General features: G+C 37.9%; 1 protein-coding gene across 1 annotated transcript; it reads right to left on the bottom strand.

Annotated features, from left to right (window-relative positions):
- Window positions 1–4998: 4998 nt before the first annotated feature.
- LOC121774938 (DNA replication ATP-dependent helicase/nuclease JHS1) lies at window positions 4999–16857 on the bottom strand. The gene is made up of 34 exons (XM_042171853.1): window positions 16172–16857; window positions 15067–15234; window positions 14745–14984; window positions 14590–14652; window positions 14294–14482; window positions 14150–14206; window positions 14009–14070; window positions 13380–13512; window positions 13114–13224; window positions 12928–13024; window positions 12674–12756; window positions 12353–12418; window positions 11635–11790; window positions 11454–11509; window positions 11285–11342; window positions 11094–11204; window positions 10944–11000; window positions 10704–10838; window positions 10409–10630; window positions 9860–9934; window positions 9542–9663; window positions 9381–9453; window positions 9184–9288; window positions 8881–9048; window positions 7977–8046; window positions 7740–7891; window positions 7079–7156; window positions 6905–6997; window positions 6692–6829; window positions 6313–6352; window positions 6134–6207; window positions 5867–6001; window positions 5380–5499; window positions 4999–5289 (listed from the first exon to the last, which is right to left on the bottom strand). The coding sequence occupies exons 1-34, from the start codon at window positions 16739–16741 to the stop codon at window positions 5131–5133; spliced, it is 4236 nt and encodes a 1411-aa protein (XP_042027787.1). The 5' UTR covers window positions 16742–16857; the 3' UTR covers window positions 4999–5130.
- Between the last annotated feature and the right edge of the window lie 5695 nt (window positions 16858–22552).

Consider the following 22552-nt stretch of genomic DNA (forward strand, 5'->3'; position numbering starts at 1 on the left):
TTTAAGAACAGACGTGGTTTACTTCGAGACGTCAACAACAAGACTTTGCAGTACCTTGATGCCGTTGAGTTAGAAAAATAGAATTTGGCGTATGACAAACACAAAAGATGGGGAGAGGTTACCACTAATATGGTGGAATCTTACAACAATGTGTTGAGAGGCGCAAGACAACTCCCAATTAAAGCTTGTATTGATATGATATTTTGGAGGACAATAGAATGGTTCAATGAGCGGTCAATTGCATCAACACAGTGTGCCACACCACTTACCCCGTGGGCGCATGAAAAGGTGTGCAAAAATGATGTAAAAGGTCAATTACATAATGTGAGAGCACCAAACACAATTGCAGGGCTTTATGTGGTTCGAACTAAACGTCGAATTGGTGGAAAGGGTAGTAATAAGTGGAAGGTAAAGTACTTGGAGTCGAACTGCAAATGTCAAAAGTGGCAGATGTGGAGACTTCCATGTTCACATGCAGCGGCAGTTGCGCGGTTTAGAAACGACAACATGTTGTCGCTTGTTAACCCCGTATACCACACAAGTGTTTGGGTACACCAATATTCTATGGTGTTCAATCCACTCAGACACCAAGATTATTGGGACGTGCCTGAATGGACTTTGCAGTGTTCACGAACTCAGTTAATGCCTCGAAGTCGTGGTCGATATCGTACAACTAGGATTCCTAATCAGATGGATGTCCGTGAAGCTGACCAGCCACGAGCCCGACGCCGTTGTAAACATTGCCGTCAACCAGGTCATGACAGACGCAACTGCCCGACTTCTTGATTGTTTGGACTTATGCATTGTGTAATATTTGGACTTATATATTGAGTAATATTTGGACTTATGTATTGAGTAATATTTAGACTTATGTATTGAGTACTATTTGCATGTATTTTATTGTGATGGTGGAGTAATATTATAAAAAGTGAGTGCACCCGACCGGGTGTTTTTAGCTTATCAAACACCCGGTCGTGTGAACTCACTGGACTCCAACTTGTTCATTATGCTTTTTCACCCACCTAAAGTATAAAACTCCAACCTAGTTGGCGATTTTAATAGAAACAATATAAAACGCCAATTTGGTTGGCGTTTTTAGTAGAAACGCCAACCGGGTCGGCGAGTCAATACAGACGGTGCATCCGTCGTGGAAAAAAATGGCCGAATCATGCAAACTGTAACACGCCGACGTGACTGCCGTGTTTCTTAAAAACGCCAATTTGGTTGTCGTTTTTAATAGAAACGCCAACCGAATCGGCGAGTCAATACAGAAGGTGCATCCGTCGTGGAAAAAAATGGTCGAATCATGCAAACTGTAACACGTCGACGTGACTGGCGTGTTTCTTAAAAACGCCAATTTGGTTGGTGTTTTTAATAGAAACGCCAACCGAATCGGCGAGTCAATACAGAAGGTGCATCCGTCGTGGAAAAAAATGGTCGTATCATGCAAACTTTAACACGCCGACGTGACTGGCGTGTTTCATAAAAAATGTTTGTATGAAATTGCAGGCTTTCGTTTTTCCAGCCAATTATCTTACTAATTACCCCGCTTATTCAAACTGTTGCAATCATTCCCACATCAAAAATATACAAAAGTACAAAAAGAGGAGTTATAAAATTATCAATATAAAGAGTGCAACTCAATGAACAAACACGAATTTCAATTGCATCAACAAATACAAATAGTTGGGTTTTAGTTTAATCGTCTCGCCGTTTCCGCATAAACAGGCCCCGTATCCCCTTCCCGATTCTGGAAGTAGGGAGTCTAGAGGGAGGAGTATCTTGAACAACAACGTTCTCTAGATCCACCCCAAAAAACTCATCTCGCACAGACGACCGCGGTGGAGAAGCGTGGACATCACTGAGGCCAATATCTTCTCTTGTATCACCGGTGTGGCTGACAGAATGACGACCTCGAACTGCAGATCTAGGTGGAGGTGGATGCACAAAATCCTCATCGGAGTCATCTACCAACTGAGCATCCATCCTTGAAGATGAGGACTCTCCGCAGGCAGTTTTCTTCTTGGTTCGTCGTTTTCCCTTTTGTCTCACGGGCATGTCCATGTCCAGCTCAGAGCGCTGGGAAGGAAGGTAGTCCATCAGCTCAGCCTACCTGGATATCTGCAGACCTTCTTCAACCATCCTCGAAATGGTTACCAAAGCCGGATGTTCTGTCATATCTTGGTCACTTAGAAAGTGACGTATGTTGTGAAGCGTCTCCACCTACAATTTTAAAAGTTAATTACATATCATCATATGAATTTAAATAATTAGTTTTTTCAATTTACCACGAAGTTATGAGAAGATGTCGTTTCATGGAAGCCCTCTTCTGCATGCACGCAAGGTTTGGTTAAATACACCATAGTTATTTGGCGAAACCAATTCATATATTCATCGGTTGCAACAGGCTCAGTAAAGTACTCCAGATCAGTCCACGCCAAGTTGTGCCTATTGTCTCGCTCCTGTATATGATGGGCGTGGTAATCAACCCAATTCCGGCCAGCTTTTCCACGGCGATCTTGTTTCATAAAATCACTACCGTGGAACCGGTTGACGAGCGGGATATACGGTTGGACAATTCTAAATTGTCGCAACACTCGTTGTGGCAAGTGTGGCTCAACCGTATTCCAGCAAATAAGAGTTGTTATCAACGTCCATATAGGACGACCGTTAACACAACATTCCAGCAAGGTCCGCTGGACATAAGGCTTCCAAATAAACTACATGTGAAACAAATTTATTCAAAATAAATTCAATCAAAAACAAAAAACAAAAAAACAATTTAAGTTATATAAATTACTTGGTTGCCGTGCATTCTGGAGAACTGATCTCGGAAGTTCTCAATGCAATGCCCGGGTGCTTTTACATATGACGCCGGCCCATTCCATCTAAAAAATTTAAATTATGAGCGAATAACACAGAAATTGATGAAAATTATGCTTAAAAAATGAATTAGTGAACAACTTACGCAAATGTACATGGTGCGTAGTCCATATGCTCGGGATTTAGCATCCTCGGTCTAATATTTGGGATTCTCTCCCAAGCCCACAACTGTAACAAAGTTAAAGCTTCCCCGACATCGGTCCTCCTAGCAACGGCAGCTTCACATAAATTGTGGTACAAGCAAGCAAGCGTCGCACCACCCCATCTATAGGTAGAACACTGTTCTACATCCATGAAAAATTGCACGTAGAAGAACGGAATTTTATTTCCGGAGGCGTTCGGGATCATCAGACCACCAAGTAATAGCAGACAATAAATACGAGCACGCTGAACATATATGTACTGGTCGTGATCATCACTTAGCTCAATCCTCAATTGATTTGATAAGCTTGTCTGCTTCCAAACCAGTTCTTTCAACTCAGATGTGTCTGGTACAAATCCTAGATAATCCGGACACAGTTGCTTCCAATATCCCACATCCTTCGTGGGGATGTAACCCGTCACAGCTTCTCCGTCAACTTTGAGGCCCCATAAGACCTCCACGTCTTCCAATGTCACAGTCGCTTCACCGACTGGAAAGTGAAATGTGTGAGTCTCTGGCCTCCAACATTCAATCAATGCGGTGATAAGATGGTGGTCAATGTCCTTTGGTTGACCACACCTCAATATACCGTCGAGCCCCATCTGGTCCACTACTGCCAAAACATGGGGATGTATGGGAACATCCCAAATGATTCCTTCATATCTTCGGCATCGGACGTCTTCTGATGGAACTCCTGCCCATATATTATTAGACATGTGTTGTCTCTGAAGATACAATACAGAAGGATCCGCAGGACCACATAAGAGCCGATGACGAGAAGTTGAAGATGATGCCATAATTTACCTACACATCATTCACAATTCAAATTAAACAATAAACAAACCTAAACAATTTCAATAATTAGATACAATTTAATCCAATATCACAAAATGGAACACCAATACCAAATAATGCACAATACACAAATTCACCTACACAACATTGCACAAAATCATAACACAATTCCCCTACACAACATTAACAATTCAAACTAACCAATATACATCAACCTAACACAATTTCAATAATTTGTCACTAGGGTTTAGGTTTATAAGCCAAATAAAACCCAAATAAACCAAAACCCACATAAACCAAATCAATTTGCCCAATTTTTAAGCTATAACAACACTAGGGTTTAGGATTATAATCAAATTTATACTCTAACTAAACATCAATATCTCAACTATCTCAACAATACACAAATTCACTTAAACCCAAACAATGCAACATCAATTTACAACCCAAATAAACCTAAATAACAGCGGTATTCAATTACTCTAATATTGTAAAAAATAAGCATACTAACCGTAAAATTTATCAAATACGGGGAAGAATAGCACCGATTGATGGAGGGAGGGCCAAATCACCGATTTCGGAGAGGAGAGGTTGAGAGAATCGCGATTTGGGGAGGAGAAGATGCAAAGGGCGACGACAATTTGATGTGTGTGATGTGTGTTTCGCGTTTGGGGGAGGAATACTGATATACGGTTTCTGACTAAACACGCCAACACCGTTGGCGTGTCTAATAAAACACGCCAGTTCCATTGGCGTGTCTAATGAAAAACGCCAGTACGGAAGGCGTGTTCAACTTGAACCACGTCGGTGCTCTCTATATTGAAACACGCCAGTGGATAAGGCGTTTTTATCCCAAACAAGCCTATCAGCTTGGCATTTTTTTAACAAATACTGTATTTCAATAAAATACGACGACATAGGGTTCTACATTGTAAAACGCCAATGCGGGTGGCGTCTTCACTTATAAACAAGCCAATGTGGGTGGCGTGTTTCCTATATATGGAAGAGATAACAAAATGAGTACATTTACATTATTTTAAACGTAAAGTACCCTATAAACCCGATTTTCTCTTGAAATCTGCTAGTAGCAGAGCTTCCCTATCTTTTTTAGACGCAGCTTATCTGATTTTGTAATTTATTTTCAAGGGTTTTGATTTTTGTAATTTAATTTGAGTCACTTATGTCTTCAACTGCATTTTAGGGTTCATGGCTCTTTGATTGCTCAATGGCAAAGAAAGGGGGATTTATTGGCATAAAAAATATTCTACAAAATTGCCAAAACAAGCAAATTACATGAAGGAGAAAAGAAGTCAGATGAGGTGAGAGCATCTCCTTAGCTCAGGCTGGTATTTGATTTCCTTGTTTGAAACCACCACCATACCACAAAGCTCTTCCACCTTCTCAATCATGAGTTTCAGCAATGGCACTTTCGACAGAGTTCGGCATGATCCCACCATGATCAACTTCTTCTGCTCAAACATCAATGTGCATTCATCAGTTTTCTAGATTGGATATGAAATGGATAAGAGTTATTGATAACGGACATGAAGAATCCGAACCTTGGCACGCGTAAGAGCTACGTTTATTCTGTGCCAGTCTCCAAGAAGCGAAGATGTGCTGTTCCTAGGGGTTTCAGAGGACTTCACGAAGGACACCAATATGCAGTCCTTATCTCTTCCCTGTAACAACAAAATAAAATCAACACTGGTTTAGCGATCACCAATGTTGGCATTGATTCGTTATGTTCTTTCTAATGTTGTTGTGATGCAGCTACAAAATGGACATCAGTAATATAAAATCAAAGAGGAAAATCCAAATTGTTTGATCCTGTGTTGCTCAAGTAAACTGTTCTGTAGAACCAGTACAGAGTCAATGTCACTGTCTACTTTAGGACAATAGAGCATGAACAAATTTGTTAGGTTGTGCAGAAAACACAAAAAATAATGTATCCTGATTCCTGAGATATCCTTGAGCAAGCAACCAGATTTGCAAAACTTAGAACAGGTCTCATTACACTAATAGGCAAACTGTCTCATCAAGCATTACCTGATATTTGTCTATGGTATGTATTTCCACACCTTCGGGAACAGCTTCTCGAATGAGATTAGCCTGAGCGTTGTAAGGGGTAATGATGCCAATAGCTTTCCCTTCAATGCCTCTAAGTACCAGGAGTTTAACGGCCTATTTAAAAAATAAACACTATATAAGGAACATATTTAAAACGTATAGTAACAAGGAATTGCGCTAACATGCATTTCTGAATAAAACTGTAAAATTTCTGGAGATTAAGGACAATTGAGAGGTTATATTTACTTCTGCAATAATATGTGCCTCAATTGGGTTGTTTAGAGCTTTGCGGTCATTACTCTCATGTGCAGGCAACAAATCTACATTAGGAAGAGAAGTAGATTGTTCAATCAAATACATAATCAATAATCATTAGTAATTACTACATTTTAAATATGAAGAGATTGGTTTTGTGGGGGAGAAACCTGTGTTGATAAATATAACAGGTTGGTTTGGATCCAGAACCTGCAGAACATAACCAAGTTAGTTTATCAGTTATGCAAATTTTAGAGAACACTCCCATATTTTAATGTCAGAAATAACAACGAATGGGTTTCACACCCAACATCTCATGAATGACAATGTGGGCGTTATAATCTAGGTGTTCAATGCCAAGAAAAAAGTACAGCAGTACTTGAGATGCATTGTTCAGTGTCGATGGTTTTCTCGACTTAGAAAGAGAAAACTATGATAATTTTTATGTCCTGACATAGCTTTAGGAACTGGTTAATCAAACTGGCATTTTCCCTAACCTGGGAAAAGAAAACTACATAGAAAGAGAGAGTGTAAATATTCTATCAAGACCTTAGTCAGCCACGCAGGTGAAGAAGCTGAAGACCTGTACTTGAGCTTTGCATTCTCTATTTCTGTAGAACCACAACGCAATCTATTTCCATATATCAAGGCATTTGAGAGTTCCATTATGTCTGCGCACATCCGGTACTGCATATTGCACAAATACTGCATTTAGATTTTCACCAAACATACAGAACAAGCCATAATATGAAAATGGAGTACCTGGAAATGCAAAGCTGCAATTGCATGTGGATGTGCTTCTGAGAGCCTGCAGAAGAGGCTCACACTCATTCCATTCTCCTTAGCCTCTGGACTCTAATATCAGGAATGCATTTCATATATATTAGTCGCCAATACTTTATGAGGCCTGGTAGCATTACGAAGAAAGAAATGAACCTGGACGAGTGGGGGTAGTTGATAATGATCCCCAACAAGAACAAATCTTGAAGCAAATGCGAGTGGACCCAAGGATACCTGATTAAGAAACAGGAAGAACTTATCTAAAACATCCATCAGATAATCAATGCGTCTGATACATTGGTGCAGACATGTTCAGAAAAAGATGAGTAATAAAAGCTAACTATTGCTTGGTAATGTGTCAATCATGTTAAGAAAAATTACACTTGCATCTTGATACAAAATAAAATTATTTTGGCGCATCTACTAGGCCTTTATTGTAACAAGCCATGCAACTAGATGGAAACTCATGAACACAGATTGGCAAATTGATTATCGTGGGACTTGGAGACAGAAACAGAATCATATGGACAGAGAGAACCTGCACCTAATGTTCCTTTCAAGTGAATTGTCAGCAAGACAACTTCCATATAAATTTACCACAGTTTGGTCAAATTAAGCGCTTACAGAATAGTCATTTACAAAATTATGTGTAGGTCTTCTGAGCATCAAAATGAAGGGCTACAACCTATAATGTCTATGCTCTACCGTTGGTGTATTGTCACACAACCTAATTTTTTCAAGAAACTGAAATTGATGAAACTTGAAAACTTTTTTTATCACTTGTACCAAAATTATTAGTGAATTAAAAGAAAAATACCGGAAGTGTTATCTGTCCTGCTTCATCCATGATGCATATGTCAAACCTCTTGTTAGTTAGCAAAGGGCTCGTTATTCCCAAGCAAGTAACAGCAACAACATTAACCTTTTCCAGCCTTTGCTTAATATCCTGGGTGCTATTCATATTCATTACTGCCATCACAATGATTGTATGAAAAGTTAAAAAAAAAATCAAAGTTGTAAATGAGGCTATACTTATCACAGACAACAGGCCAACCTGATAAGCAATTCTCTCGAACTTCCTCATGCACCGCCTCGTTCCTTCCGATTCTTATGAAATCTACGCCCTGTAGAAGTACTCAAACAGTGTGATGCAACAGAACCCTCAAAAGGGTGCAACAAGAAACAAGGCAACTAGCAGAGAACTAATAAGTAAATAGCAATGTCTGTAATAATTCTTTGTAGCACATCTATCTTTTAATCCCAAATGATATGATGACAATAACTCTGCTATGGGTGTCTTCATACTCACCTATAGAGGTAATCAAGTTTCCTCATTATTTTTCAAGTTAAACAACTCCTAGAAAGTAGAGATTATAGTTTTTGCTATTTATACATAATTGAAGTGGGTAAATAAGACAAACAAACACAACACTTCTAAAATTTTACTATATTGGGAATCTCACATTTTTACATTGTGTCAAATAAAAAACTGGAAAATAATAAAGGCTGCTGAAGTATGCACACATCTTGTTGCTGCAAAAAGTCATAAAATTTAAACATTGCAAACCTTCATTTCGTTGTATGGAAGTAATAAAATTATTGTTCTATTTATTTTGAAATTATATTTCTGGGGTCTAGTTTTTTTCCTAAAGCAAATGGGGGACCCCTTTGGTTGACCCAAAATTCAAAATGATTAAATGTAAAGAAGTGTGACCTTTATCAACTAATCAAAGAAACAAAAAAAGGAAACATGTCCTGCACATGTTGAGGAGGCACAGCATATCTTCTTCTTGATTATCAGCACAAGAATCACTTGAAAGTATTAGCAATTACATGGAATCTTGCATAGATATATAAGGTAGAAAAAATTATCATTACAGCAAAAACCCAATCTCCAAGCTTTTGAGTTCTTGGACAGTTAACTATCAGGAAATGATGCAGCAAGGATGAATTATGACCTGAGCTTTCAATTTGATTAATAAATTGTCAACGGCCGAGTTTGTGTAGGATGTGAGCAAAATGGATGCACCTCTTAGCAGCAAAGCCTTCACAGCATGTACCATGGTGGAAGTTTTGCCTGTCCCAGGCATTCCAAGAATAAGGGCATAATCCTTAGCTGTGAGTATCTGCGGTTAGTCGTGTACAAATGTTATCAACAGCTAGAGCATCATATAAAGGAATGCCAACTTTTTCTTGTACACAGAATGGAAACTAGAGAGAATATTTTTGGCCTTAGTAACAAACAGAGTTTAGATTCTGACCTTGAGTATAGCTCTTCTTTGATCATCATTTAAACTTTTCTCTGACTGGACATATGAAATGGCGGGATCTTGACTAATTATGCAGCCACTGTCAAACCTAGGCATCTGCAATCGTTTGAAGGGATAAGCATTTGAAATTTGTTATGTGATTAAAAAGAACTAATATAAAGGAGGAACCTATGATTCAGAATATTCACCTCAAGATCCACAACCTTCTTCCTCAGACAAGTACTACTTTCATTTTGCAAAAAGAGTTGGATAAGATTGAACCTGGTAAGGGTATCGGTACCATCACATTATCGTATGCTCTGTTAAAGAACTAGGAAAAAGTATTTAACAGTAAGAATATTTTGCTAACCTCATGATTGCATATGATGTCATAATTTCATCTTTGTCAATTCTCCAGGATTGCTTACAGAGTTCCTCTGTCATAGACTTAGGACTATGCCCTGGAAGCCTTAATCGCTTTGCCAAAGATACCTAAAAGATACAAGAGCCAGATATATAATTATTGATGATAACCGATATTTTAAATGATAAAGGTACTATAAGTGATATGAATGATGCAGCTGCAAGTTTTTGGCAGCATCTTAATTTTTCCTTTAGGAAAGAGGAAATGCAGTAATAAGTATCTATGATGCAACTGACATATCGACTACCCAAATCTTGTACTTACAGAGACATGGAAGTTACCAATGTCCTCAATAATCCCATTAGAAACTCGTAGATGATCTGGTTCAGTGCTTAATACCTGTGACCATAAATGGACAAGTTTGAGTTTGAGGTACTATACATTTGCATGTGATGGTAGGCAAAGATATACTATCTCAACCATTGAAGAACTAAGAAATGCAATCAATCACATTCCATTTTATCAGGGTAAAAGTGTACAGCAACTGCAAGAAGATAATTTGTATTCTTCCTAAGAAAACCAACCAAGATACATCCTAAGGATTGCAGGGGGGGAAAATTTATCAAGGAAAGCGTGGAAAAGCAATAAATTATATCCCATTACAAGCTAGTAAATGTCCACTTGTTAATATAACTATATAGGAGTAGTCAAAATCCTTGAAGATAACAAGAAAATGAAAACAACATACCACATAATCTCCATGTCGAAACATAATTATATCCCATTACAAGCTAGTAAGTGTCCACTTGTTAATGTAACGATTTAGGAGTATTCAAATTCCTAGAAGATAACAAGAAGATGAAAACAACATACCACATAATCTCCATTTCGAAACATATGCTCTAGGGGAGAAGAGGCACGTAATGCATCACGATTTGGTTGTTCAGGAGACACAAAGCGGTAAACAAATCGGTTTCTCCTGGACAGTTTTCTCTCTGATGACGTATCTGAATTATCAAGAACCAAGGATGATAGAGAAATGGGGTGGTGGTCATTCCTAGAACTACTAGAGAGCCAGCTCTCCTTCTTTGCAATCTACATGGATAAGTTATAAATTATGAATGGGCATCAAAGACTCAAACAAAATGTAGCAAGTCAGTCACAACACCTCCACATGTTTAGCCTCCAGATCAATTAGTCTCTCCCATTTCTGGAGAAAAATGGCATGTGTTGAGGTTAAATGGGACACAAGTGAATCATACATGGCACCTAGTCCACTTCCTTCGACAGTACCTCCATATGCCTTCACACAGAAACAAACTTAAGAAAATAAATTTTGCAGGAATAAATTGACTACTATATCAGCAAAATGAGCTAACTGTTAAATCGTAGGATTCAAATGACAGACCTTGTGATAAACACTGCAGGCATTCAGGTGCCTGCAACTTCTACAAATATTTGGACTCTGGATGAAATAATGACAAAAAATTGTGTACACACGTGAGAAGCATATCAAAAGATTTAAAAGGAGAAAATAAATAATCAGATGTGAAGATACTTCTAGCATAGGTGGAAATTGCTGAGTTGTTGATGCCTTAAGCAGATCATTTGCAAGTCCATTGCGCCGCATAATGAGCCCTATTAAGTCAGACCTTTTAACAGAGATTCCCTTCACAAAATATGTATGTTAGAGTGTTCAATATTGAGTAGTCAAATAGGGTAGGAAGAAGACCAAATATGGTAGCCAACCCGTGTTTCATCTGTATGAAGATAATAAAGAAGACCACATTCAATGTTCATCATGTACCTGAAAGAGGGCAAAAACCAGAAAACATATGCATGTAACTATAGAAGATTTTTCGTTAAACCGTTAGCAGAAAAAATATAAGCATGCAAGAAAATCTTGTTGATAACACACCGCTCTGACATCAGGAGAGTATATAGGATCACTTGTGCAGTATGCTCCATAGCTGCCTGCACCCATGAAAAAATGTGAAAAAAGTATTACAGTAGAGTGCCTGTCAAAGAACATCAAGGGAAATGAGGTCACACAAAAAAAGCATACTGCTCCTTTCCATAACGGTTGACAATTAACACACCTGTCCAGTTGTTCCCTTTCCAGTTTTGAACTCCAGAGGCATAATTACTTCATTAGCTTCTGCAGAATTTGTGTTGGTTCTAACTCGGAGAGAAGCATCAATCATTCCTTTCAATCCATACCTTTGGCCCCAGACCATTTCTTCGATGTCGATTACCTGTGTATTAAAAGTCTAAATTTAATCAAACACGATATCATAAAGCAGACTTGTCATTTTTCTTACCAAACGTTGAAAAATTATAGAGCAGACTGGATACACAGAAAGTTAAGTAGGTATATGAAGCATAAGCAATGTGTAAAAAAAATACATATATTGTCAATGTTTTTGTTTAGTAGATCTTGTTTCTCTTTGCTGACAATTTTTGCAAACAGGGTTGAAATTGAGGGAGATACTCATACTCACAACAAACAGTCAACAAGACATAGAGTGATACCCACACACACTCTTTCTTTGACTTGAGAGGAAACACTTCTTTCTGTTGGGTAAATTACATGATACACTGGTTTCACATTAGCTTGGACACCGATACTGCGGGTGGTATAAAGATTACAAGTTTAACCCAAAGGATAACTCACATAATTATATTTTACAAAATTGAACTCATGGCAGTTTTTGATGAAGGCATAAGCTGATTTCAGGAAAAGAATAAATAATATCATGCGATAAAAGATTCAACCAGCTGACTTTGTTATGTACCTATAAATTTAAAAGTCCATACCTCACAAATTTTGACCTTCTTTAGTCCTTCATCACATTTGAAGTCCACAGTTGGGCTTTTCGAACCCTAAAAAGGGAATAATAAAACCCAAGTCAGAGGTTGTGATCCCACAGAGTGGGAAATAGTTGTCTAGTTAAAAAGTCAAGGCACCTTAGGATTAGCCTTAACATGTTTAAAAAGAATAGATAGGCATAGCTTGGAGGGGGAAAAAAGACTACGATTCCCTAAGTTTATCTTGTATAAGGCATACTCTCGGAATTTTAGTACTAGCAATTCAAATGTAGCACCTGAAATTGATGCATCATAACTTTACCACAGTACCTGTGAATCTCGAAAGGAGGATATCCAATTCAATATTTTTGGGATTGCTGCAATCATAGTTTTGAAGATATCATTTTCATTTTCTGCAATAAACCAACAACCATGGAGTTAGTATTTGAAAAAAATTGATAACCTGTGTTCTATTATGGTGTCAAAGTCTAAGCTGCTAGAGTATACAAGCAAAGGAAGAATTTCAAGTCTAGTACAAAGCAGAAAATGAGACAGTTAGAATAAGGAATCCTTGAGGTCTCCACCTCCACATGCATAGAGATTCTCAAGACTTTTGTGAAGCACTGTTCTGGCATATTCTTCTAAGGATTCTTTCGTGGGGGATTCACTGATGAGGCCAGCCTAAATATATTCAACGTTAGCTAAGAAAATCACATATGACATAGTGTAGCTAATCTGAATATATGTTTTAGAATGGCTGTTTTTAGAACCTGATAGATCTGATGCAATAAGGTACCAATCAATGCTGCTGTTGAACTCTCCGTGCTTTTTATCCTCTCATCCAGGACGGTGCGCCTTGGGCAGATGAAACTAGCAGAAACCTATAGTAAGGCAATTTAGAAAACAATTAGGAAAGAGGTGAAAGCAGGCATCTTGAACTCAACACAATATGGTTCTGTTATATTACACATTGTATGAGTGCACATAAGCTGAAGCTCAAAACTCAAAGAAGAAAAAAATGAATAATTGGTTATACCCGAGTGCCAGATACCAAGATATCAGGGTGGACAATGAAAAAGTTCTTCTCATGATTGACATCACACTTCCCTTCGGAATCGAATTCACCAACGACATGAACAGTGTCTCCAGGTGCCACGACACTGGAATACCTAGTATGATAATAAGAAAATGAGAAAATTTATAGCAATCACTACTTCTGAAAAATTTGAGCATTATACAGCCCAACCAATAACACTGGGACAGTTAGAGTGGCTTGCAACTAAGAGATATGACTGTGTAGAAACAAGAGGTGCAACACGAAAAGAAGAGAAGATGAATATGACTGATCCAAAATGGCAGATCTAAAGGAAGAATATATTAGTAGACTGCTTGGTATTGGAATTTGGAAATCATATAAAAGACCAATCTCGGCAGTTAGCCTTCACTGGGTTGTGAATTTAAGTTACACTGCAAGACTGAAGAAAATGTATGTACCTGTTTTCAGTATTTAGTATGTTAATGAAATCCAGACAGAGTAAGACCACAGACAACAAAACAGATTAACAGTAACTGTAATAAAATAGTACTTCCACCTAAACCTGTGCAAGCTCAAATTCAAACATCTAACAATCAGTTGCTTTTTAAGGAATGTCTCAATCTACTCACCATTCATCCCACAATTGCAAGGACCGTTCAGCTCCATTTTGCTCATTCAATAAGCGTAGTATCTGTAATGATATTAGTATTACCCAGAAGGCCCTTACTAGTAGCATAAGAATGCCCAAGTTAACAAAAGAGCATGCATACCTTGAAAGCAGATGGAGGACCACCAGATGATCCAGAAAGTCCGTGCTTTTCTGAAACCTATTGCAGATGTAAAAATAGAACTTGTCAGGACAATTTTGTATTTCATGAAGGGGAATGGATAAGGAAAAATGTATTGGTGCCTACCTCCAATACAAGAAAACTGAAATTTGAGTATGTAGTGGATCTATTTTCTTCTGAATGTGTTGTTGGGCGGTGTACAACAACATCAGCTTTGCTGTATCTCTCAACATCTAAGTGTGATTGAGCATCTTTAGATGATGAACTTTCAACAGATATTACATCCTCTACTTGATCTAAGAGTTCAATCAAAGCCTGTCATGAGACAAGATATAATGATTGTGATTCAGAATATACTTCTGGTGTTTAATATTGACAAAGGAACAATAATAAACGAATATTGGAGAGAGAATAATTATAACCTTTTTGTGCTGTCTTGAACCCAACTGGTTGGGCACCCCTTTGTCACCCACTTCTTCAACAGCCTGCACCTCATGTGTCATCAAATTTAATAAGAAAAATATTTATTGTCTTTAAGAAAATGAAATTTTTAATGTGAAAATATTAGTTGGGCCACCTTGTCGGTGCAACAAGACAGTGAGGGTGGGGTAGTAAATGGGCTCTGAGAATCACGTAACCCAGATTTATCCGTGTTATTCGAATTTCTATGATTTCCAGGGCAGCTTAAATTAAGACCATGGTTGACCTTTCTTGACGCAAGCCCGTCAGAGCATGTTATGGATTTCCTATGCGGCTTTAGTGGAGGTGAAGAAAGCCACTTCTCAAGCTTCCCCGACATGTTAGGAGAAATTTTTACCTACAAACAGGAACTAGTTTGTTACTCTAAAAATAATAAAAAACCGAAATGCGGCAATACCCTTAAAGAAAAAGTAGAGGACCTTTTCCTGTGAGCATTCTTGAAAATTCATTGAGTTAAACCTTGTAGAATCTGCCAACACACTTATCCTCCCATGTAAATGCTTAGACATAGCATGCAGCCTCTCATTTACTGGAGAAATTTTCCATGTCACTTCATCAACCATATCATCCTGGGTCTGCTTGATTAGCTATCAAGAGATGCAAAGGGTCAAGACAGAAGTTCAAAACAAAAGTGACAGCAACAAACATTCTACCTACTTCACACTCTTACATAAGCTGCATAACTGATCTTGAGCATTATATTTAATTGTTTCACTTTAACAAAGTTTAGTATAACATGAAGTCATGAACACTACTTGCTACTAGTCTACATTTACGGAAGAGTTGAAAGAGAAAATGAATGGACAGTTTCTGCCATTTCTGGATAAAGAATAAAGAATCCACATTTGATGCAAGTCTCTACAATATGGCTCCAGTAGGCACTGAATGTATCCACAATCCTCATATGCAGCTTGCAAAACGGAAACACAGATCTTTCCTCTATTCCTCAACCGTTAAATCATCTAAACAGTATAAATTCTCTAGTTTTTCCAGTGAATAATGTTACACGGCAAAATTCTTCACTGTTACGCTAAATTCTTTATCTATATTATGTAAAACGACCTATCCTTCCATCTGTATATAAAGTAAATCCACAAGCCCAGATTACCATAGGCCACAGAAGCTCAAACCAACTATACGATGGGTAAGAATTATTACCATTCCAGGAGAAAATGAATAGGCAGTTTCTGCCATTTATGCAAAAAGAATAAAGAACCCACATTGGATATGTTCTACAATATGGCTCCAGTAGGCACTGAATGTATGCAGCTTGCAAACTGGAAACATGAATATCTTTTCTCTATTTCTCAACCGTGAATCATCTAAACTGAACAAATTCTCAATTTTTTCCAGTGAATAATGTTACATGGCAAAATTTCTTCACTAAGTTAACTCAATTCTTTATCTATATTACGCAGAACGATCTATCCTTCCTTCCATCTGTATATAAAGTAAATATGCACGCCCAGATAACCATAGGCCACAGAAGCTCAAACCAACTATTCGAAGTGTAAGAATTATTACCATTCCAGGAGAAAACTTGAAACGCTTAACTGAGACAGACTTGGACGTCTCTGGTGTCACATCAAGTTGATTATCCTCAACATCAATCACCACCGGCGATAAATTATCCGGCCGTGGATCCGGAGATCGAGTAGATATCTCAGCCTTCAACAAATTTTCCGCCTTTTCCACATTATTTACATCTACAGCTCCAATATGATTCTCCACAGGCACATTGCCTCCGCTTGAATCATTTCGAGAAACACAGTCATTTGCATCTCCCGAATTACTACTAGTGTTTACACCCCTTATACATTCAGTCCGCGACTCAACTGCATCACGAGGATTCTCCGGTCCCACTTTAGAACGACCCGCAATCGGCTTACCTACGATCCGGGAGTTTTTGTTTGCGGCAGAATCAGCTGCGGGGTGGCCACATCTATTCTGGGAGATGATTTTCTGGCTCTGGGCCTGGGAGTGGCGCTCAAAGAAGTGCTGTATACCAAATTTAGACGGTTCAGATTGCTGCGGCTCGCGATTTGGATTGTTCGACTTCTTGCCTCCTGAGCTCGCCCTCTTCCGCGGAGCCATTAATCGGAGGTTCCAGCCAGCCCGATTTACGATTAACTTGGAGCTCGATTTGGCGTGATATGATTAGAGGAAAGAATGAAGATTAAAGACGGAGATACAGAAAATGGGGAGTGGTGACAGAGAGAGTGAGAATTGGGGATTCAATTTTCGCGCCAAAAGGTTTTGGTTTATGGAGGGAGCGATGTCGGGCCATTGGATGAGAATGGACGGCATGGATTCGTTGTCAGTGGCTGTTGTTGGGCCTGGGATTTTTTTAGCAACATCCTTATATGGGCCTCTTGAATTAGTCCAATAGATCAATCCCCAGCCCAACAGTTGTTTGTGTTTTTATATGGGAAGGTGGGTAAATTCCATTTTATTTTTACAATTTTATTAATAAAAATAAAAATTATAATATTTGACCCTATAACTCCTAAATTTTACAACTAATAAATTTAACTGTATAGCCCATCTCTCTTGCTTATTATCGTATTTTCCATTTTATATTTAGAATTTTACTAATTAAAATTATAATTTTAAAATAAAAATTATTTATAACCCCTAAATTATACATCTAATAAATTTAACTACCAGTCTTTCTTTTTTATTATGTTATTTTTATCAAAAGAAATTACAACAAATTTATGTCTCTCATGGCTCCAAGTTGTTAGAAAATATAATGGGGAAAATAAAATATTATTGCAGAAAGTAAAAGACGGGGAGAACTTCAAAGACTACATTGTGAATGACTTGAATTGATTATCTCAATGGTTACATAACCTTTTATAGGCTCTAATTCTAGCTATACTTGGAAAATATATTCTAATTATACTAATATCCTTTGTATTTGATTTTCCATAATCTTTAATTGCTTTCCTTCTTTATTATTGTCATAACTTCATCCATTGTCTTCTTGTTCTCCAATTAATTGATTTTCTTATTCCAACACTCCCCCTCAAGTTAAGTATCGAGTTTTTCGACACTTAACTTGCACGATCTTTAGTTTGATAAATAGTTTATACTCGTATTTAAGAGTTCTTCAATTTCCATTGACAGTTTATGCTCGTATCATAGAGCTTCTTCAATTCATCATTGATAATTTATACTCGTATCAAAGAGTTATTGAAAGTTTAGACTCGTTTCAAGGAGTTCTTCAATTTTCTTCATTGAAAGTTTAGGCTCTTATCAAGGAGCTGTTCAATTTTTGTTGACGGTTTTAACTCGTGTCAAGGAGCTTCAATTTTTGGTTGACAGTTTTAACTCGTGTCAAGGAGTCATCCTAGATAGTTTTAGCTCGTATCCAAGAGCCATCTTAGACAGTTTTAACTCATATCAAGGAGCCATCTTAGACAGTTTTGACTCTTGTCGGTGAGCTAATTCAGACAATTTTGACTCTTGTCGATGAGCTAATTCAGACAGTTTTGACTCTTGCCAAGTAACTAATCTAGACAGTTTTTGCTCGTATCTAGGAGCCACTTCATTTTTTTCTGACTGACAGTTTTTACTCGTGTCGAGGAGCTCATTCAGACGGTTTTAACTCTTGTCGAGGAGCTCATTCAGACAGTTTTGACTCTTGTCGAGGAGCTTATTCAGATAGTTTTGACTCTTGTCGAGGAGCTCATTCTGACAGTTTTGACTCTTGTCGATGAGCTAATTCAGACAGTTTTGACTCTTGTAGAGGAGCTCATTCTTTTCATTTCATTTTTTTCTTCTTCTTGAGCCTGATAACCATTGGGCCAAAATTTATTTCTCTAAAAATGAAGACGTGAAACCATCAGTCTCCTTTAGCATTGTGCTCCGGTCACCGCGCCTCCTTCGCAGCTGCTTTCTTCTCCGGTTAACTGGCTGCACGCACCACTATGGCTTGTAGAATTGAAGATGAATCTTCCGGTAGTGTACTTCCTCTCCCCCTCTACCGGATAATTCTTCGACTGTTTCGACTCCTTTCCTGGCTGTTCTCTTCTCCAGCTAACTGATTATCCACCATCATTGTTCCTCAACTTTCCGGTGGCAGTCTCTCCCCTTCATTCTATGTGGCTATCTTCTCGGCATCCTTCAAGGCACCCATTTTTGGCCTCCATCAGCGGTCTTCTTGCGTCATACTATTGACGTTCCATCGGTGTGTGGGTTGCGCCTTTGTAGCTTTCTCGCCCTTTCGTCATCTTTGGCCTTCTCGACCATTATAGATTTGGATAGTTGTTCGGTCGCATACTTCCTCTACCCCTCGGTTGGACAAAACGTGAACTCCTTCTCTATTTTCTTATATTTGATCGAGGAGAGGTTTCGGGCATGTAGCCACCTTTCTCCTTGGCCTTCTCCAAGACTCCAACAGGGCCGATCTGGCCTCTTTGGTTTCACATTCTTTCCAACTCCGATTACCTGCCTCTTCATCAGCATTCTCTCTCCCTCGCCTCAACGTCTGTGCGGCGTCACTTTCACTCTCTCCCTCACCTCACAGACGTTGGTTGCTTGGTGGTGGAATTCCTCGGCCATTCTCAGTAGATGGCATGCAACCTCTCTAGATTGACTCCTTTTATGTTTTCTTCTTTCCGTTGAATACCACCGGTAACTCTTTCCCTTTTGGCATCTCCGCCTCGGAGACTCGATCTATTCCATCGCTGCTCCGATCTATTTTATTTTCCGCATTTTACTTTTCAACTTCGTCGGCATACCAACCGAAGGATGGCCTAAAGGCGCCCACGACTGCGTCGGCATCGCCGCCAGCATATTACTCATTGTGTTCGTCACTGCCACCAATGACTACCAGCAGTCCATGTAGTTTAAAGATTTGGATAAAGAAAAGAAGAAGGTCTCTGTTCAAGTCACCAGAAATGGCTACACGGAGAAGATGTCAATTTACAACATCCTTGCTTGAGATATCGTGCATCTCTCCATTGGTGATCAAGTCCCTGCCGATGGCCTCTTTCTCTCGGGATTCTCCCTCTTGATAGACGAGTCGAGTCTAACAGGAGAGAGCGAGCCGGTCGTGATCAGCCTCGAACGCCCTTTTCTCCTCTCCGGGAAGAAGGTTCAAGACGTTTTTTTTTGTAGAGACAAATCGATCCATGTGATCGAATCTGCTCTGATACCACGTTAGAAAATATAATGCGGAAAATAAAATATTATTGCAGAAAGTAAAAGACGGGGAGAACTTCAAAGACTACATTGTGAATGACTTGAATTGATTATCTCAATGGTTACACAACCTTTTATAGGCTCTAATTCTAGCTATACATGGAAAATATGTTCTAATTTTACTAATATCTTTTGTATTTGATTTTTCATAATATTTAATTGATTTCTTTCTTTATTCTTGCCATAACTTCATCTATTGCCTTCTTGTTCTCCAATTAATTGATTTCCTTATTCCAACACAAATATTCATTGACAAATCTTCCTTTGCTTGCTAACCATATGTTAAAATGAAGGGAATAAAATAGTGATTTCTACCGCTATTATTATTGCTGAGAAATCTAGCACACAATCACAGAAAAGATAGTAAAGGACGTTAGAATCGGTTTATCCATTTCATCTGTACAATGTGTCACAAAGAGAGTAGCAAAAGCAGCTAAAATGTCACAAAAAGAAGATAGATGTGAATGTTGAGTTAGACATCAACCTAACCTGACAAAAATGTTACGGCAAGATCGAATATTAAGGAAGTTAGAAGAACACAACGGATATGTACCAATTCAAAATTGGGTCACACACTTTCGATAGATCAAATCGAACATAATTGAAAATTGCTCATCTTTCACTCTCTACTAATTAATTCTATACACACTCCACTACATTTACATCATGACATATCATGGATTAGATTCATTTTTTGTTATTAGGGTTTGCTTAGATTAGATTTGGTTGTAACTTTTCTTTTGTCTTTTTGTGCATTGCTTGCGTGTTATGACAGACTTATGGTTCGCCAATGATTTGATTTAAACATTTTTCTTTTCATGAAAAAAAAAAAGAAAAAAGCACATTCAAATATAGGTATGAATCTGAGTATGAACATCATCGTAATTGGTAAATTAGTCTTAATAGAAGTTATTGTATGCATGAGGTGGCCCTAAAATATTCTTGCACCGCTGTTGGTGAAAAGAATATGTCAGCGACTAATTGCCAAATCATATAATTGAGTAGCTAACTAATGTTGGACCAGTAGATTCAATCAACATAGATGCATGCTAACGATGTTGAACCAGAAAAAGTGGTTTAAAATACCATAAAACGTATCATGATTGCTCGCGTAAAATAAGATTTTGATGAAAATATCTTATTTGGGTCAGTGGGAAATACCAAACAAAGTTCAAAGTTTGTGATATTTTATACCAATTTTAAAGTTCGTGGGAAATATCAAATTTTGGGCAAAGTTCATGGTTTTAGATACCAACATCCCTTCCATAAATAATACAGTAACGTATCTAACCCCTATAGAATCGAGCATGGTACCAGAGCATGTCATATGCCGAATGCTTCGTTGAATGTGACGTGCTATGAGTGATCATGTTCAGTTATTAGCAAATATGAAAGGACTATGTGAGGAGCGTGTCATTCGCATGTGTGATCAGAGTCGGATGTTCTATCCATCGGAGGTGTTGAGACATGGGTGATCCTACTCAGATATTATAAATACAAATGACTCACATGTAAGGAGTTCTCAGCAACGGAAAAAAAGGACTCGTATGTAAGGAGTGTGTTTTGCCCCATAAAATTTAACTTATTGAAACAGGTTCCATGCACGAGTTGAATGTGTCATCAAAGGTGACATGACATGACATGACATGGGTGATAATATTTAAAAATAAATAAATACGAAGGACTCTGATATGTTGAGAATCCACGTATGTATTGTCCCATTTTAAAAATGTGAAATAAAAAGAAATTAAACTTAAATACTTAGTGAATTGCTCTTTATATCATTGATTGATTTTACAGTGAAGTACCTGACTCATTAGCATATGGAGTAGTACAATAACAAGGCTTCTAAGTCCACCAATTTATACTTTCTTCATTAATTGATTTTACAATAAATTAATTGATTCATTAGCATATACAATAACAAGGCTTCTAAGTCCACCAATCTATACTGTTTTACAGTCTTGGACCACATGTCTCAATTGGTTGGAAGCATGCAAATTGCAATGCTTCTTCTTTTTTTCAAAATACTTGATTCATTACCGTATCTAACTGCTCGCTCTCTTCCTGGACCCCTCCCCCTCAAAGAAAATTGTGCATTATTTTTTGTGTGAAGTAGACTTTAATAAAAGTTAAGTATTAAAATAATTTTTAATGGAGAAAATGTCCCACTATATTGTATTTTATGCTGTTAGTTTATAAATAGTGATGGACCATTTGTTTGATACAAATAGATGTGAAAATTAAATAGGGTAAAGTATAAACAAAATATGTCAAAAAAATGCTAAGTAGTGTGTAATATTTTGTGCGACATCTAATAAAAATATACACTGATGAATATATTCATTAAAACTTTTTATGCAAATTTGAAGCCGTATTAACTTTTTAAGGAATCGTGACTAGATGCTCGGACGTTAACTAGACCTGTAAAATGCATATAGTATCTATATATTATTAACCTTATGAGAGGAATCTATATCATCTTTTCAACTGGTAAATTAATTAATTGCTAGTACCACGAGAAGAGTAATGGGCCATCGACCATCGTAACATCTTTTTTGACTCGTATGACCGCAAGATGCTTGGAGCATCCATATCCGTGCTCTTACCAACGAGCATGGATATGGGCACGGCCCCACTTTTACTCCCTGCTCTTAGGCAAGAGTACAACACTCACATCCATGCTCTTCCGCAACG

Source organism: Salvia splendens, chromosome 17 (genome assembly GCF_004379255.2).
Source record: "Salvia splendens isolate huo1 chromosome 17, SspV2, whole genome shotgun sequence".
Lineage (NCBI taxonomy): Eukaryota > Viridiplantae > Streptophyta > Magnoliopsida > Lamiales > Lamiaceae > Salvia > Salvia splendens.

Bases quoted from the DNA above. Each gene is read 5' to 3' on its own strand.
- LOC121774938 (XM_042171853.1), bottom strand. From the start codon at position 16,741: ATGGCTCCGCGGAAGAGGGCGAGCTCAGGAGGCAAGAAGTCGAACAAT. The intron at 14,071-14,149 runs GTATGCATGCTC...ATATCATTACAG, and splicing joins GTCCTCCATCTGCTTTCAAG to ATACTACGCTTATTGAATGA. The intron at 6,353-6,691 runs GTCTTGATAGAA...TATGTTCTGCAG, and splicing joins CACCTGCGTGGCTGACTAAG to GTTCTGGATCCAAACCAACC.